Source organism: Pezoporus wallicus, unplaced genomic scaffold (assembly GCF_028554395.1).
Source record: "Pezoporus wallicus isolate ANWC-B61680 ecotype Strahan unplaced genomic scaffold, APGP_CSIRO_Pwel_v1 contig_9942, whole genome shotgun sequence".
In the NCBI taxonomy this organism is placed as follows: domain Eukaryota; kingdom Metazoa; phylum Chordata; class Aves; order Psittaciformes; family Psittacidae; genus Pezoporus; species Pezoporus wallicus.
Genome location: NW_026641239.1, coordinates 434695 through 453202, shown reverse-complemented (window position 1 = coordinate 453202; position 18508 = coordinate 434695). Strand labels below are relative to the sequence as shown.

General features: G+C 51.1%; 1 protein-coding gene across 6 annotated transcripts; it reads left to right on the top strand.

Annotated features, from left to right (window-relative positions):
- Positions 1–1866: 1866 nt before the first annotated feature.
- CAMKK2 (calcium/calmodulin dependent protein kinase kinase 2) lies at positions 1867–18345 on the top strand. Of its 6 annotated transcripts, none has more exons than XM_057422600.1 (18): positions 1868–1996; positions 6264–6390; positions 6816–7290; positions 7972–8019; positions 8193–8246; positions 8403–8454; positions 8547–8680; positions 9281–9317; positions 10081–10102; positions 10391–10479; positions 10694–10893; positions 10984–11037; positions 11308–11381; positions 11775–11862; positions 12108–12203; positions 12818–12946; positions 14728–14828; positions 15199–18345. In XM_057422600.1, the coding sequence occupies exons 3-18, from the start codon at positions 6853–6855 to the stop codon at positions 15272–15274; spliced, it is 1692 nt and encodes a 563-aa protein (XP_057278583.1). In that variant the 5' UTR covers positions 1868–1996; positions 6264–6390; positions 6816–6852; the 3' UTR covers positions 15275–18345. The 6 variants fall into 6 exon arrangements, 4 of the variants coding, with proteins under 4 accessions (XP_057278583.1, XP_057278584.1, XP_057278585.1 ...); XM_057422601.1 differs by having other exon boundaries at positions 1871–1996; positions 15202–18345; XR_008973955.1 differs by lacking the exon at positions 15199–18345 and having other exon boundaries at positions 1867–1996; positions 12799–12946.
- Positions 18346–18508: the final 163 nt, after the last annotated feature.

The window sequence follows — 18508 nt, the reverse complement described above, 5'->3', positions numbered from 1 at the left end:
ATGGACAGACTTTCTTGTCTGCATGATAAACACACCGAGGGGAATGGTGCTGTCACAATGAAGTAATATCTGTTCTTTGTTGTGACATTTTCAGAGCTTTACGAACGCTAAGGAACAAAACTAGTGGAAAATGTATGGGAAGCTGCTTTGTTCTTGTTTCAAGTGGTATAGAATGGGTCTTGTTTAAAACATGTCCTTGCATTTAACCTGTCTACAGTCGCTGTTTACTCCATAGAAACAGATGGTGCTGGCAGAAGGGGAAAAAAAACAGGATTCAGTTGAAGTCTAATGGTGCAGAGTCCCGGCGTTGTTCTGTGTGTCCTTGTGCAAAGAGGAGCTGAGAGAAGTGATGAACAGCCCCAGCACAGCTCATTGTACTTGTTCTCCTGTAGGTGCTGGTGTAATTTACCTGCTCTGGTTTTAGGGGTGAATAAATGAAGATGGTTGCAACTAGCTCAGTATCTGATATGCTTCCATTGAGTTCTAGTAATTAGATCCTTGATGGGATGTAGATGGGATTGCTCTTTTGGGAGTGTAAACCTTCTGTGGGTGAACCTTGGGGATAGGGGATCCAGTCCTTTCATATTTTGACTATATAGAAGGTGAACATCATGAGTATAAACGCTTGGAGATGCCCTGCCAGGAAGCACTAGATTAAACTGTGGCATTATTAGCAATGCAAGAGCAGCCCGAAACATGGCTCTGCTGGGGCAGAGAAGCTCTAAAATGGGGTTGAAATAAGGGTAGTTCAGTGCTGGTTTAGTCATCCTGTTAAACTGGATTGGATTGTGGTTGCTGGCAGGTAATCAGTGCATTGGTTTTAAAACACTGACTTTATTTCTAACAGGGAAGAGCAGCGCAGGCTTGCAGGAACGCTGGTTTTGGTGGCTCACCCCCTCTCAGCTACATTTTAATCCGCGTAATCCATAAAACATTTGGAGCACCTACAGTGTCCCAGTAAGTGCATAAACCTGACTTCTAGAGTGGCTTTCAAGATCCTGGTCAAAATAGCAGCGTTTGTCTGTAACACTTGTTTGGAAGCATGGCTGTGCTCCAGGGAGCTCTACACTGGCAAAGTGGTGCCCATACCACAAAGTAACAGCGTTTGCATCTGCTCGAGGTTGAAGCTGTTGCTTCAAGAATGGAAGAGTCGATCAGGTGAGCTCAGCGCAAGAACGGTGCTTCATGGGAATGTTCTTGGTAAGGAAACTAACCAGGATTAGCGTGGACAAAGCAAGGGAGGTGTTTACAAAGGGCCGGTGCCAGCCAGGGAGCTCCAGGCTGTGCCCATGGGGCAGGGTTGCCTCTGTCCCAGCGCTGCAGAGCAGCAACCTGGGCAGGAGCTGTGCTCAGAGGCGGCGGCAGTGGCCTGATGGTGGCCGCTGTGACATTTCCACAGAAAGGGGGTTTTAGAAACCAGTTTAAGTGATTATTTAGGAAGCGTTGGGCAATGGCTCAGTAGAACCCATGGTGGGAGGGCTGGTTCAGTTAAGCCCCTTTGGACCCGTTGACCTCATGCTGCAAAGCCAGTGCTTGCACAAGGGCAAAAGGGAAAGAAGCTCCGGCCGGGAGCGGCGGGAGGAGGCTGGGGCTTGTTTGCCGGACACCGGGGAGCAGTGGGACCGGCCGGAGCACACACATACCCCCCCCCCAGGCTGCGCTGCGCGGTAAAGGCGGGGCCGCGGTCGGAGGAGGGTAAAATACTAAAACAAAGCAAAAAAATCCTAAAAGCCCCAAACCATAACAAAAACACCCACCCCAAAGAGTGGCTTTAGGGGCGGGCGGGCAGGATGCGGCTGCCCGGGGGGAAACCTCCCCTTCCCCGGGGCGGAGCGGGGCCTCCCTCCCTCCTCCCTCCCTCTCTCCTTCCTTCTATCCATCCCTCCCTCCTTCCCTCGCTGCCGCCGCCACCACCGCCGGAGCGGAACCGAAAGCAAAGGCGGCTCCGGGTCCTCGGGGCCGCTCCCCCGGGCGGCGGAGCGGAGCGTCCCGCCAGGTCGGTGGCCGCGGGTGCGGGCGGGGAGGCCGGGGCGGGCTCGGCCGGGGCTGCGGCTGCGGAGACAAAGCCGCGCCCGGAGGCACCGGCACCGGCGGGTGTGGGCGGCCGGGCCGGGGATGCGCTGCGAGCCGGGAGCGGCAGCTCCTTGCAGCGGGGCTCGCAGGGGCCTGTGCGGGCATCCCGGCGGGGCGGGATCCGTGCTCGCATCTCCCCGTCCCTCTTCGGGTTGCTGCGCCGCGGCCGGCCGGGCCCGGCAGCATCCCGCTGGCCTTTCCTATGCCGGTGGTACCCGGTGGGCTGTCAGCATCCGCGGGCTGGGGATGTGACAGGGTGGTGCCTGTCCCTGTGACATCAGGCGACCTGCAGAACCCTATGGGGCTCCCGACCGGGGAGGTGCGGGCTTGGAGTGGGGGCACCGGGAGAGTTAGGCCGTGGAGTTGGGAAAAGGAGGGGATTTTTAAAGTCAAGGAGCAATGAGAGGTCAGGAGACAATGGAGGGGATGGAGTTGGTGGAGTGACCGCGTGCAGGGGACAGGTCTTGTTAGGAGAAGCCACCGGTTTTGTTGCTGTGAGTGCCTGAGCGTGGTTAGGAGGTGGGACGCAGCCCTGTGGCCACGTGCACGGCACAGAGCATAAGGTGCGTGAAGGTAAAAGTAGAGACCAAGAGCAGCAGCGGGATGACCGCAGGAAGCTGCTGCGATGGAGCTATGGGGTGACCACACGGCTGTGTGATGCTATGGGAGCAGAAACCATCCCTGGGGACAGGACCAGGTTGTCCTCAGGGCAGAGAGAACTGTGCTGAGAGTCATTTGTGGTGGCTGTGGGTGCTGGAGCTTCGTTCATGGCCCCTAAATGGAGGGGTAGCCCCTCTCCTGGGAGAAGGAGCCTATTCCCTCTCCTGGCCCCTCTCTGTGAGCACTTAGTTTTAGGAAAAGCAGCCACCCATCTGTGAGTGCACTGCGAGGGGATTGATCGACCAGCGCTGTTCCAGGAAAGGTGGCTGTTTTCAGACTGGGGAGGTAATTTGGAGGAGACTTTGCTTTCAGCTCAGCCCTAATGTCTATTAAGTGGTGTTCACAAAGCACAGAGCTGCTCTCATTTCCTTTCTTGTGGGTACTGTAGCTGGAGCTGTTGTTTCCAGGAAAGCTGGGATGCTGGACAAGGCGATGGTGGTTTCCTGAGTGCATTCTGGCCTGTGCTCAACACCATGTCCTGAGCTTACACTCTTGTTTGGGGGTACTCATTGCTTGAGAAGTATCAGGCATTGTCATCAAGATTTCTTATAATCTTGGTAAGGATGTGTTTTGACTCCTACTGAAGCCCTCCACTGGGCTTTGTGCTGTGCCAGTGCTACCAGCTTGGCTTTGCATTTTGTCTCCAATCCTTTCCACTGCATTGGATGGGCCAGGCAGCGCAGGAGGCTCTTCTGTTCACCCCAGGGGCAATGAAAACCTTTGCTGCCTGGGCACAGAGACCTGGTGTCGATGGCAGCTGTGTGTTTGTTTCGAGTATCTCATTAGTTTGGGTGCCCTCAGACTTCTAGAGAAGCTGATGAGAGATATTTTTCCATTAGAAGTCAGGCGGGGATGCATATGGTCTTTGTATACTACAGTGACTAATATATTTTTGGCAAGATCTGCGCTCGCCCGTAGGAAGGGAAACTGTGATCGATGCCCCCATTTGCTGCAGATGACACCACTCTTGGCACTGGCACTTCCACCGCTGACAGTGACCACAGGGATAGCAAAATAGCCCCTGGACTCTGCCCAGCAAGGGTGATAACTGCCCCATGCGCTGGCCATGGTTAACTGTTAACCACAGACCTTGGGTGGCAGCATGGGGAGGATCCTCTGTGAGCAAACCCAGCCTTGGTTTAGGTAGTTTGTGTTCAGTTTTGTTACAAACAGCTTGGTTTTGCAGTGCATAAGCTGACCCCCATGGAAGGATGGAGGGAGGTGTCACTGCTGGAGCTGCCTCCCAGTCATATTGCCATAGGAGGGTCTGACCCTGACACTGTGGCCTTGCTGGAGGGAAGTATGGCAGGGGAAGGCAAGCATGCAGGAGCTGGGGGCACCCTGCCATTGCTCACCCTGCACTGGGGTAGAGAAACAGCTCCAGGGAGGGAAGGACAGGCCGATGCATCCGTATGCTCCCATTTAAATCTGTGCAGCCAGTGGCTGGCTGCAAGGTGCCATCCTCTTCCCTCCTGAAATCAGGCAGTGTGATCCCATCCGGAGGTGGGTGCATCCCAGCAGGGACCAGGCAGGGACCACATGCTCACAGCAGAGCTGGGGCGGCAGGAGGGGGCTGTCAAAATCACTTCTCTCTCACGGGGGCTGATTTCACTCCCATTCGTTTCCACTGAGCCGCATGGACGCTGAACGAGAGGGAGAGCCCGGGTTTCACAGAGCTCTTTTCATTTTAATATCCCTCTCCTTGCTGAATTAGATGCGAGACTGATTGCTTCGATAATCCTGCCGCAGCCGCTATGGGTTATGTGTGGATTGCAGCCAAAAGCCGTGCCGATAAATCATTCCTATACACCAGGCTGTTCGAGTTCCTGAGGATTTTGTGGGCATGTGCTGCTTGCTTTTACATAAGGATCTGCAGGAGTTCATACCAGAATGTGCCACTTTTCCCTGGGCAAACCGGGTGGGTTGGTGAAGCCAAGGCCTCTGGGCTGTATTTCCCCTCTTTAGGTTTATTCCCCTCATTCCAGCTGTTTCGGTTTTCCCTTTGGATGGGAATGGAGCTCTTCTCCTCCTCAGCCTCGCCGTATGCTTGTTAAGGTTGCATTACCATTAGCAGTTGTCCCACATCCCATGGGGCCATGTTCAACGGTGGGATCTATGATTCTATGATCCCACGTTTGGGTTTCTTTAGGGGAAGGTATCATCTCACAGGCCAATCTCTGCAAAACCCCATGCTTGGTCCCTTTGCACACACACCAAGGGAAGAAGTCCCTGGATTTTCTACCCTTGCTGATACTGTGATGGTGCTTGGATGACTTTTAGTCTGTTTAGAGAGTCTGGGGGAGCCTGGTTCAACTCATCAGCCTTGATATGTTTATCCTGGTCAAGCCAATGCTGGCCAGGGCACGCTAGGCTCTCAAGTGTGGCAGAGGCTTCATAACTCAGTGTTGGTTTAGCCTGGCAAAGTTCAGCATGAACCCTTGGAAATCCGGATGCAGGGAGTATGCCCACCCGTGCTGTACCACCACTGGGGACCAGTGTTGCAACCAGTGATGCTCCTGGGGTGCCCTCATCCATCAGCTGCCTTTTTAGGTGCGGTTGTGGCACACGGTGAGGGCACATGGCATGGCATTCTGGATCAGCTCCGGCTTCGGGGGACAGCTATTTATATGTGTCTGCTGGCAGCGTGCCTGAAGCAAGCCAGGCAAATGGCAACTGGCCTCGAGATGCATCCCGGAGGGTTCGGGGTGAACGGGGCAAGCTGCCTGTTTGTTTTAATCCATTTGGGGAGTGCAGTAAAACATGCTGCCGTGGCTGCCAGCAGCACCAGGGAGGGGATTTTGCAGCCACAATGCCCAAGACAAGGAGCTCCCGGCTCTCCTGCCCAGCAAAGCTCCAACTGGGAGCGGATTCAGCCTTGTGAAACGCGGCGTTTCTGGAATAGTTTGTCCTTGTTGCTGTTCGTTGGCTTATTTATAGCCTCCCCATCCCTTGCGTGTCTCTGCACCTCGAAACAGCAAGCGGTGCTGGGTCGGCTTCAGCCCCAGGCTGATCCCACTCGGGCAGAAAAGCCTCCGGTTTATGGATTGGTGTTGAAAACAGCAATTAGGCCATTGTGGAGCCTTGAGGAAGGGGGAGAGGGTTTGATTTCTGCACTTGACCCGTGATTTCTGCGGGGCTGATTCAGAGTGCTTGTGCTGCGGGTGCATCACAGAAACTTCAATGGAGATGAGTGGAGCTAATTTTAACTGCCCGCCTCGCTGAGGTGTGGGAACCAGGCAGGAAAACGCCTCAAGCCTTGTTCCTGCTCCTGGGCTGTGTTTTGGGATGGTTTTTTTTCACTTGCTTCTGCAGAAACTCGTTAACCTAGAAATTAAAACCAGCCCCGGCACCGTGGCAGGGCAGAGCCATTGCTCACAACCAGCCAAGCGTCAGAGTGCCCCAGCTGCAGCAGGACGTTCAGGGTGTGTGAATCCACACCGTTTCCTACCCTTCTTGAATTGCTGTTGAAGTATTTGAGAATCTGTAAGTCTTCTTTGTGGCTCACTGAATTGTTTCTCTTGTATCTCAAGGTTCAGGAACCTGAGTTTTGCACAGAAGACCGTAGGGAACCCAGAGCAAGGAAGAGAAATCACTGGCAATGACAGGCTGCAGGAGGAGGCAGTGAGCCCAGGGGGCTGATCCTGCACCCCACACGTGGTAAGTGGGTCCTTGTACCCATAAACTGCATTGTTTAGGGGGTGTTTGGCAGAGATTTGCCTGCTCTCACTGTAGGACTGAGCAGGAAAGCAGGGAACCAAGTGGTATTTATGCCAGTGTAGTGTAGGGCTGCATCCTGATCCTGTAAAATACCCCTTTAGGGTATTTTTGTAGCAGAAATTACTGGACTGTTATTCTCTGGCGTGTTTAAATAAAGGGAGTGAAAGGAGCAGTGGTGGCAGCCTTGGGGCTGAGGCTGGTCCCTGCCTGGGGTCTGCCCCATGGCAGGGTGGGCACACAGGGGTGCCATCCTGCTGCTGCCCTTGGCTTTATGGATGAATAAATTAATCAATCCATAGAATAACAACCCGTGGGAGGAAATCCTGCTCTCCAGGGGAGCCCACTGAGCTGCTGTGTGTTTGCAGGTCCCAGCACGGCCAGGATGAGGCCGTTGGTCGCACCATGCCATCATGCATCCCCAGCAGCTCTCCCACCCTGCAGCCCCTCTGCTGTGACAGAGGCTGCGGCCACCGCGTGCCTGGGGCGCCTCGGAACCCCCCGGCGCTGAGCCCCCACAGTCTCATCATGGCCTCGCTCATCGTGGTGACCGAGTATGACACAACGGGGAGCGTGAGCGAGGAGGAGGAGATGAACGTGTCCGGTAGCGAGGGCTTTGGGGACAGCCAGGAGCCCAGGGCGAAGCTGCACCTCTCCGGCCGAAAGCTGTCCCTGCAGGAGCGGTCGCAGCCGGCCCGCTCCCCCGGGAGCAGCGATAGCACCAATGAGCGCTTCATCTACCCGTCCCTGCCGTACTCCCCAGTGACGTCCCCACACTCCTCCCCACGGCTGCCGCGGCGGCCAACAGTGGAATCGAACCGCGTGTCCATCACGGGGCTGCAGGTGAGGGGGGACGAACACTTGTACACGTGTTTGTTCCCCTGTGGCATTCCTTCTTGGTTGGTTTTTCGGGATCAAACCCCATGGCATCTTGTGGTGGGTGGCGGTGGGACGTCCTGCTCCATCCTGGGCTATAAAGACAGCCCTGGGGAGGTGGGACCTAACAGCTCACCACACTTTGTGCCTGTTGCAGATGGCACCAAGGCTGTGTTTTGGGGATGCTGTTGGCACACTGTGATTTTCCTCATCTCCCAGTTAAAAAGAAAAGAGAAAAACCCACAGAGGTCTAAAGAGAAAAGGGCCCTGCCTGCCCCCAGCCTGCCAGTGCTGCCAGGAAACAGGCAGCAAGCAACTGCTTTGCCCATAAGAAATAGAAATAATCAGCACCAAGTCGCTGGCATTAAAGCCCCGGGGCTCTCCCCACCACCACGTGCCCCTGGTGCACTCCTGTTCCACATGAGCAGACAATATTGCCTGCCGGGCTGTTAACACTCACAATTAGCTGCCTATAAACACACCAACACGTGGCTGGTGCTCATGGCTCAGGGATCAAAGCTGCCCAGCCCCGAGCAGAGCAGGGTGTGGGTTTGCACAGAGTTTTACTGGAGAGTAAAGAGCAAAGGAGTAAAGTGAATGCAAGTGGTTTCGTGGCTCATGTCAGATCCCCCTTTTCTCTCCCCGCAGGACTGTGTGCAGCTCAACCAGTACAAGCTGAAGGATGAGATTGGGAAGGTGAATTTGGGCTGGGTTTGGGGTGGGATGGGGGCGTTTGGGATGGTGCTGATGGAATTGTATTTATCTTTAAAATTATTATTAATTATTCTTATTAATATTATTATTACTTTAAAACTATTATTAATAAATTCCTCCCTTTAATATTAATTAAAAGCTTTGCCCCTTTCTAGGGCTCCTATGGGGTGGTGAAGCTGGCCTACAATGAGGATGATAACACCTACTATGTGAGTAGTGCATGTTCCCAGAGCCCACAGAGAGGCAAGTGGGATGAGGATGGATCCCCTCTGCTGACTCCCTGCTTGGCTCCATGCTAGCCGCATCCCCCAGCCCTGTTTTATCTTTGCTTTGCCCCAGTTCCCATGTTCTTTCCCCTCTTGCAGGCAATGAAGGTTCTCTCCAAAAAGAAGCTGATGAGGCAAGCAGGCTTTCCCCGTAAGTGGCATCAAAGCTTTGGGTTGTGGGGTGCTTTAAGGACCTGGGAGGTTCATTCCCAGATGGACACCACATCTTTGCCTTTCTCACAGGCCGCCCGCCGCCCCGCGGAGCCAAAGCTGCTTCCGAGGGCTGCCTGCAGCCCAAAGGGCCCATTGAACAGGTCTACCAGGAGATTGCCATCCTGAAGAAGCTGGACCACCCCAACGTGGTGAAGCTGGTGGAGGTGAGCATTGGCCAGCCCCTTCTAAAGTCCACCTTGAGTGTGAAGGAGCCGGGATGCTGCGGGGATGGCCTTGGGCAGAGGGGCTGGGATGGCCTTGGCATGTCCTGCCTATGGGAGACTCCTGTTTTCCCTGGTTTAAAAGGGCTTTTTATTCTCATCTCCCAAAAGAGGATTTTTTCTTCCCTGCCCAGAAAGGGAAATGCAGAAAAATGTCACTTTCCTGGGGGAAACAAAGTGCTCAGAAGGGTTTTGAGGAGGAGCTGGTGTTTCTGTGGGTTCTGTGGTGCAGCCACCCTGCCCTCCACCCACTGCCTGCACGTCCATCAAGATCTAAGCATGTGCAGGCTGGAGTTGATTTGGCTCGTGAATCAGATGATGCTTCCTGTGTGTTTTAAATATTTACTTCCTTAAAGTACAGCTCTATCTCCATCCTCTTGGGTATTTTCCCTACCCCTCGTGGGTAGAAGCTCAGAGATTAGCAGACGGTGCTAATGGTGCAGATGGTGCAGAACTGAGATGGCTGCTAAATAAAAAACCACCATGTTTTAATTTGCAAGGATTTTGGGGGCTGTTTAATTGCCTTTCTGCTTCTTTTGGCAGGTCTTGGATGACCCCAGTGAGGACCACCTGTACATGGGTAACTGGCCACTGCCCTGCAGTGCTCATGGGGTGTCAGTGGGATGGGGTTTGGCAGGGCAAAAAGATGCTCTTGTGTTGTGGGGTGACTGTTTTGGGGTTGGGTCTCTCTGGTGTGGCCTGGATGTGCCAGAGGAGTTAATTCCCTCTAATGGTCAGAGAAAATGGGATCCAGTCTGGGTTCAGAAAGGAGACTGAAGTGTTTGTAGGCTTTAACTGGACATCAGGGCTTGCTTGGCCATGGGAGGCACCAGTGTCATGTTCTCAGGCTGCTAGAAAGTGACTTCATTTCTTTGGCTTCGAGAACAAAGCGCGTGTTAGTTATCCACGGTCCAAATGAGCCACTTCCCAACCTCTCTTGCAGGCTGCAGTGGTTTGCTTGATGCAAATACACACACTTTTGGAGGAGGTGCTTCTTTTCTATCACTTATGTTCAGCCTCTGCCAGCAGAGGAGCGTGTGATGCCTTCATGGCCAAGTGCAGGGGTTTGCTTGGGCCTTTGCAGGCAAACTGGGGGGTTTAGTGGGCCACTTCCATGAGGCTGAAGCTGCAGCACTGATGAGGTAGTTGGCAGCATCCCCTCAACTGAAAATGGGAGCAACCAAAACACCACGTGCCTTGCATGAGGTGACATCTCCTTGTTTAAAAAAAAACCAGTATTTTTAGCATTTTTGTCATAAAAATAATTGCTTTGTGCTGAGATTGTGCTCGTAGGAGCTCTAACCTGGACATGATCAGTAATCACCTTCTCTTTTGTGTTCCAGTGTTTGAACTGGTGAAGCAAGGGTGAGTATTGGATTCCAGATTTAAACCTATTAAAGCATGAACAGAAGGTGGGTTTGGTGGTGGCACAGCTTGGCCACCTGAGGCTGCTGCAGGACACAGAGGAGATGGGGAGGTTCATGGTGGGTCTCCTATGGGTTTGGGTCACATCTCCCCAACCTGGTCACAGCTTTGTACACCCTGTGCTTGCCTTCAGGGCTGTGTGCTGTCAACAGATGGTAGTAAAGCCTCTGAGACCTGTTTTGGCACATATGGGTTGGGATCGAGGTCTATTCTCTGTTGCCTTTGCAGCCCCGTGATGGAAATCCCAACCCTGAAACCTCTCAGTGAGGACCAGGCTCGGTTCTACTTCCAGGATCTGATCAAGGGCATTGAATACTGTAAGTGTCTGCTGAAAGGATGGTATTTCTTACTGTTATTCTTTTCTAGGGGCTGCACTTTCTGCTGCTGTGCAGTGCCCTTTCTGGTGGCACATGCTTCTGCACACGGGTTTTTGAAGCTGGAGCTGGTCATGGTGTTAGCAGAAAGGCTTTGTGGCTCCTTTGCTGCAGAGCAGTGCTGCTGCTGAATCCCTTGTTTCTCCTCTGGCTGCAGTGCACTATCAAAAGATAATCCACCGGGATATCAAACCTTCCAACCTCCTCGTGGGGGAAGATGGGCACATCAAGATTGCTGACTTTGGAGTCAGCAATGAGTTCAAGGGAGCTGATGCCCTCTTAACCAACACAGTGGGCACCCCTGCCTTCATGGCCCCGGAGACGCTCTCGGAAACCAGGAAAATCTTCTCTGGAAAGGTATTTAATAACAGTTTGAGGGTTTTTGGACTGGTCTTCTGTTCACGCACTGTCTGCTGCAGATCTAACTGTGCTTCCTTCCCTCTGCAGGCTTTGGATGTCTGGGCCATGGGGATCACGCTGTACTGCTTCGTGTTTGGGCAGGTAATGAGACTGTTTTCAGTGCTGTGGGTGGTTGGTGTGTGTCTCCCATGTACCAGATATGTGGTGGGATCTGCACTCCTGTTTGAGCGTTTTATTCCAATGTTACTTTCATTGTGTTTAAAAGAAGACATTGACGTAACAGGAAATCTTCTGGTATTTCCCCATAACCCTCCTTCAAACACTATGAGATCCCAATGCTCAACTGGCTGCCCCACTGCTGCCTCTCATCAGAGGTCATTGCTTTTCTCATTGCTTTATTCTTCATGGCAGTGCCCTTTTATGGATGAAAGGATCCTCAGTTTACACAATAAAATCAAGACCCAAACGTTGGAGTTCCCAGACCAGTAAGTGCTCAATAAACCACGCCCCAGCCCTTATTTTAAAGCTCATTTGAGCCATTTCTGAGCTGCCTGGGTGGAGCTGGGCCTGCGGGGCTGTGGGTTTGCAAAACTCAGGCTCTGAGCCCTTCTGTTGGCCCTGGAAAACTTCCTTTGCATTAAACATGAAGGCAGCATCTCTTGCTTTGCAGCTGAAGGAGTGACTGAAGCTGCAGAGGCGTTTGAGGGAACAGAATAACCTCAGCAGTTGCTGCCTCTTGGGTTTTAGCCTGGGTGGAAGTGGTGTTGGGCTCTCCCAGCCCTGTACATATGGAACCTTGGTTCAGGTTGCACACGAAGGGGATATTTTGCAGCACCCATCCCCTTCCCCATCTCATCTCTCTCCTCTCCTTTCCCCAGGCCAGAAGTTACAGACTTCTTGAAGGATTTGATCACGCGGATGCTGGATAAAAATCCCGAATCCAGGATTTCGGTCCCAGAAATCAAGGTATTGACCCAGCCCCCTGGTGTTGGCTGTGGCTTCACTTCTGTTGGGTTGTCCTTACTCGTCTCTTTTTGGGAGTCAGTTTGATCGCGCCAGGCTAGGTCCTCCCCCTGTGCCCAGGTCCCTGGGCAGGTAAGTCCCAGCTCCTTCCCCTGCTCCGGGACCTGCTCAGCTTTGGGACCTTTGGTGCCTAGAGAAGTCACAGGCAAAAGGAAATACCCTAAGCACAGTATTTCCTCTGCTACCAGGAAAGTACTGTGCAACAGCCTTTCGTAGGAGATTTCTGGTCCTGTGCCCCTGCGAGAGCCTGGAAGGGGCGAGAAGCTGAGAAAATGGAGACTAAGGTAGGGAGAAAGGATTGTGGGGGAATTGTGGAACCATTCTGTGCTCCTCCTGCAGCTGCCCCGGACGCCTGGTGTGTGGGCAAGGAGAAAGAGGAGCTTCAGCCTTCTGTCGTGGATTAATTCAGGTCCAAGACTAGGGCTTGGTGGGTCCTCCCCATCACTATGGCTCATACGTATGGTCCAGAATAAATCACTCTTGGCATTGTCACAGAATCATAGAATAGTTAGGGTTGGAAAGGGCCTTAAGATGAACCTTAAGATCATCTAGTTCCAACCTCCCTTGCAGTGATGTTAGACCATGTCGCTCTCATCTTACAGATGAGGGTGAAAATAGGTCTTCTTCCCTAAAACCCACTCAGTGCAGTAGGTAACCAGTTGTGTAGATGGGGCCAGCTTTGGCTCTAGATGAGCCACACCACAGCATTTTCTGCTCCTGGTGGTGCTGGGGTGAGCTGGCTCACCAGTGAGGCGGCACATCTCTCCCCTGCTCCCTGGTCCTTCAGGAGCACGTTAAGGGCCGTAGCTTGGGCGAGGAGATGCGTTTGCCAGGCTTGTGTTGTTGGAGTCCTGAAAAAGAGGAAATCGTTCCTGACAGGCTGTGTTATTAATTGAAGTTGCACCCTTGGGTCACCAAGAACGGAGCGGAGCTGCTGCCCACGGAGGATGAGAACTGCACCCTCGTCGAGGTGACGGAGGAGGAGGTGGAGAATTCGGTCAAGCACATCCCCAGCCTGGCCACTGTGGTGAGTATGAGGGAGATGATGAGATGATGGTCTGCGGATGCACAGCCAGGTCCATGCTGCCTCCGAGGATGGTCCCAAGCAGCTGGAGGTTGCTGCTGAAGGGCAAAAGCATTGGGCAGGATTAGAGCAAAGACTTTCCCTCTCTCAGAAACAAGTGCTGCGAGATGGGGTCTCAGCATTTTGCTGGAGGTGGCCAGAGTATTTCAGAGTGGTCCCAAAGGGACCTGTCAGTGGGTTCCTGCTCCTCACACTTGACCTGGCTGCCTAAATACCACTATATTTGCTCAGGGCAAAAGAGCATCTGGTCAGGACCTGCCTGTGTTTGGGAGCTGGTGTTTTGGCCAGGCACAAGGAGCTCCTGCCCTGCTCTGCCCATTCAGCCTTAGGGGCTGCAGGAGCTTCCTGGGATGAAGCTTTTATCTGGGCCACGGTGTGCTCTAGCCCCCGCCTGCAGCTATTCTTGGTGAACTCATCTCTTTTCAAGCTCATATTTTTATTCTCTGCAACCCACTGTGGTGGTGAGAACCACAGCGTAACCCTGCCTTATGTGGGAAGTGAAATCATTCGGGGTTTTAAATCTAACAATTCCTTTGGATGTCCTTATGCTGGAGAAGTGACCATTCACAGTTCCTGTCACAGTGTTACCTGCCTGTAGACACCCAGGCTGTGATTTGTTGAAGTACAGGTCTCCCTTTGAATCCCCTTTTCTGTCTTGTGGCTGTGCCCACATCTGGACCCATTTCTGGAGCTCTCTCCCACTTAGATACCCACATGAGTCTCTTCAACCACAGATATGTTAACATGCAAATGTGCCTTGTGCTGCTCAAGCTGAAAGAGCAGATCTCACTCTAATGAGATCACCACTGATGAGGGGGTTTCCCCCTTTCTCCTGTTTGGAGGTGACTTCTTGTGATGCAGTGGAGGATGCCTCAGCCCTGTTTAAATCCAGGTGTGTTTAGCACAGCTCAGGGCAAATGAGCTTTTACTGACTCTTGCCTCTTAAATAACACCGCCTCCAGGCAGAGCTGGTGCTTCCCATTTGCATTTGTTCTTCAGAATTACCCTCCAGTGCCTGATCTTTGTGCATCCAACTGCAGGCATTAACACTGAGATTCACGTGGCTTTGACTTGCCCTGTGGGACCTCACTGGCACGTGCATTTCCGATGTGTAAGAGCTCTTGGTGCACTGTGGTGAGCAGATAAATAAGGCACAGAAGGATAAGAAGCAGTATCAAATGATTTGAAATTTGGGGTTCCCAAAGCAGGATGCACATGCTGAGGCAGGGCCAGTGCTGCTCACTGGTTGTTCTCTGCTCCCACCAGCAAAATAAGTCGGGGGATGACTGGGAAGAACCCTGACAATCGCTCTGTTCCCAGCAGCCTAAGGCAAAACTGTGGCGGTTCCTTCCTTCCCTTCTCCCTTGCCAATGAATTCCTCTGCCAGGTAATGACGGGGAACTGGGGATTTGCAGGCACTGGATGCAACAATCAGTAAAACCTACTTCTGGGGGGAGAAAACCTTCCCAAACTTGGCTTTGCTCTTCTTTCCAGCTGCTCACAGCTAGTGTGGTTGTCATCTACCTGTTCAGTTGCACCATGGTTTTCAGAGGATAAAGCCCAGCTGCAGACTTGTAAACATGTTTCCTTCTGCTTTTTTGTTACAAGAAAACTTTGACTTGTTTTCACTTGTTTTCATAATCACTTGGCCATGAGGGTTGCATGTTCCTGTTGCTCTTGAATGACAGGAAAGCATCCTGATGAACTCCAATCTGGTCTTGCAGATCTTGGTTAAAACGATGATCCGGAAGCGATCCTTTGGGAACCCTTTTGAGGGGAGCAGGAGGGAGGAGCGGTCGTTGTCTGCCCCCGGGAACCTGCTGCCGTAAGTGTCATCGCTTCACCTCAACCTCAGATGACGTTTGCAGCTTGTCTTAATGGAAATTGTCTCTGGAAATCACTGCAAAGAACAGGAGAATTTGAGCAGTTTGGCTTGAATCTTTCGGTGGGGCTGTGGCTGGGATCTTCACACACCTTCTGTGTGACTTGTAACTGCTGAGGGATGATGTTTTGTGTTGTGACATATCCTGCTACTTCAATAGGCTGAAAAGCATCTTTCTATGGCACTTCCAGCCCGTTACAGGGGAGTTGGGAGGGGTAAGACACATGTTCAGGGTCCCAAAGCTCCCATGATGCTGGTGTCTCTGCTTTGGCTTTTGTAAGTCGCTCAGCAACCGTTTTGTTTCCTTTGAAAGCAGGAAACAAGGCAGTGAAGATAATCTGAAATGCAACGACTTGCCCAACGTGGGAGAGGAGGAACCTCTTTCGTGAGCATCTACTTTATGGTTCTGTTGAGCAGCTTGGTCCAGGGCACGTTACAAAGTGTGCAGCTGAGGATGAGCGACATCAACAGAGCCTGCACCGAACACAGCATGACATGGCGCTATCTCAGTATAATGCTGGATGTAGAGCTTCCATAGCAGCATGTTACCAGACATCCGACTGCTTGTCGTGAACATCGAGCATCTCCGATCGCTGGCACTGCTGACTTCCTACAGGAAAGGCGCTGGCTGGCAGCAGAGGTGAGCTTGTGTGGAGCAAAAAGAACCCAACAAAGCAGTCAAACAAACATGCGTTTGGAACTGCTTTTAATGCCAAATAGTTTCCAGAGGCTGATGCCAGCATCCCAGGGGTGTTGTAGGCCCATCGTGTAGGTGACATACACAACAGTAAAACTACACTTTGAGGGTTCACAGCCTGCCAGAAATGTTGTTGCATCTATTTCTTGTCATTCTGGTTTGGTTTTAATTGACATCTTTTTAACTGCATGGGAACAAAGCAAAAAGCCACCTTTCCAGCTTTCTAAAGAATGCCTGCCTTTGTGAGCCAAGCTGTACTAAAGCAGCATCTTCGGGACACTCAGAAAGTGAGGTTAATTACCTCCCAGTGTAATTAATGCCATTCCCAAGGTCTTGGTGTGATTAGGACTTGGTAAGTTGACTATTCAGTGTATGAAAGGAAAAGGTATTTAAGGGCTTAAGTTCAGTTTGAACTATTTTTGCTGCAGACACAGGAGTAAAAGGTGGTGTTTAGCTGAATGTTTGTTTTGAACAGTGGGAGAAGCACTAACAACTGTTTGTTTCTAAGTCTTTTACTTGATCTAGGTAGATATATTATGAAATATAAAATTCAGGGTAAAATCCTTCAGTTCCATGTACATTACATGGTTTACTACAATTAAAAATAATACAAGTTATGCTATTTTTTAAGTATAGATTTAGGGCTTGTTAGAGTTTAAGATCTTAATGAAATACTTAGATTAGGTAGTAATTTTCCAAACTCTTAATCTGGATTCTGGGGCCAATGCTATGTATTTTTGCAAGTTCGTTACCAGTAATTTGTGAATGCCTGTGGATCAGAGGCTTGTTAGTAAATTAAGTGTATACCTAATTCATGGATTGTTTCTTATGAAGAGCTCCTTCACCTTCAGTCAGATTACTCTGATTATTTTGTGGTGCTTGTAAAAAAACTAATCATCTATTGTGTGGTGGGAGAGATTCTGATGTCCAGATTTGCTTGGGCAGAGCTGGAGAGTGGCAGAGTATGGGTGAGCTGGAGAAGAATCAGGGTTTGCTTGAGGAAAGGGGTCACGGTAAGTACAGCTGTTCTGTGGATGGAGCATAGGACTTGGGGGTAAGATCTGACAATGTCTGATGTGGTTGTGTGACCTTGAATGAGGTGTTTTAAGTGACGGTGTACCTGAAAGAGGGGGAGGATTTGCATGTCCCAAGCCTGTAAGGGACTGCTAAGGAGTAATTCTTTGCCCTGAGGAAGAAGACACTAGGAGAGACACAAGTATTTTGGTTAATGGTAAGACCTCTGCCTGCTAACCCTGACCACACTTCAGGAAATGACCATCCCCTTGTCTTCCTTTACCTTGGGCAGCGTGCCGAGGTCCTTTTCCCCACTGCAGCTTCCTGGTTAAGACAGGTCTTTGTTAAAGCCAGGACAGCGTTAGCAAGTGCACGGGTGCCTACACAAACTGGCCCTTACATCTTTTGATCACTTGAATTAATGCTCCCCCTAAACCACAATTTATTACCAAAACACTTTGGGGCTGGTCTCTCTCCAAAGCCAGTGACAATGGTTTGTGGTTTAGGAGCAGTACTATGGAGTTTGGAGCCATAAGACATGCACTGTTTTCCTACCATTTTTACTCAGAGGCTACGCCAAAGCCCTGCAGCTTCAGCTATGGCAAAACCAAACAGGTAACTTGGGTGCCAGCACTACTACAGTTGCCTGCTCCCCCCTTCCTAAACAGGAATGCATGTGAGGGGGCATCCTCTAACCCTGCAAATGGACTTGTTCTGCCAAAAAAAAAAAAAAAAGAAACAATTAAAAAGAATCAGGGAATGTGATTGTTTGTAGCTGGGGCATAGTAACGTGTGTGGTGTGTTTCTGTTAAAGGCGAGTTGTAGAGATGCTCTGTGCTGCGTATCTCTGGTGTGTGATTTGTCGGGTGCCTAGTGAGGCAGTTTACACTTACCAAACAGGCTTGTCAGGTGCAACGCAGCTTCCGAACAGAAGAAATTGTACCAGTTCCTCGATGCCCAGCCACAAAGCCACTGGGTCTCAAGCACTACCATAGCTCAGTGTCTTACAGTGAGCATGGGCTCGGTTCAGGAGGATCCTCAAGCTCCAAAAGGATTGTCTCTCAGTGCCAGCTCTGGGCGGGCTGCAGCCAAACGCACATCTGTGAAACAAACTCGATGTCAATTGTTCTTGCTGATGAGTTCTGTTGAAAGCATAAAGCGTGGCTGTGTGAGGAAGGGCTGTCTAACTGCATGACCTGTTAGAGAAGCTGTGCTGTATATAGCAATGTGCTCAGTTCCCCAGCGGCTGTTCCTTTGTAGTAGAGCTAGCTTCTTTCTTATAGTGAAGTAAACATTTTGCTTGTGCCTTGGAACTGGGCTCTAGCTTGATTTCCCCAGCTCCCTTCCTCTTCAAGCAAGCCCAGTGCTGACTGTAGGCTTAATGCTGGGTACTAAGCCATTTTGGCTCTGAGCACACAGGAAAGTGCTAAGGGGAAACCAGGCCTCTTGTCTGAATAGTTTTCCTTGGTGGTCCTCTCTTACCTATCAGACAATTGATCCATTTCTTTTCTAAGGTCCTGAACTATTGCTGATTTTTATACTGTTTGTTTAATGACCAAGGCTTGTGTTTCATTCCTATCCCTTTATTATGCATTTAACTTTATCAGGTGTATCAAGTTTAAATACTGTGTATTTACCACTTTTAAATTATATTACCTAAGAAGAAAGGAAAAAACAACCAACAACTGTTTTTCCACAGAGCTGTTCAAACTTCACTGTACAAGTTGAAATAAATGACATGCAACCAAACCCAGAGTTAGTGATCAAGTGGAACCATTATCCCGTTTGACTGGTCTTTATTAAGCTCTGAGAGCCTCCTTGCTGTAAGAGGAGCCTGAAGGCACCTCCCTGCATTAGTGAAGGTTGGTGTTCTGCCATTACTGGGGTCAGGATGAGACCGCAGCAGCTCCAG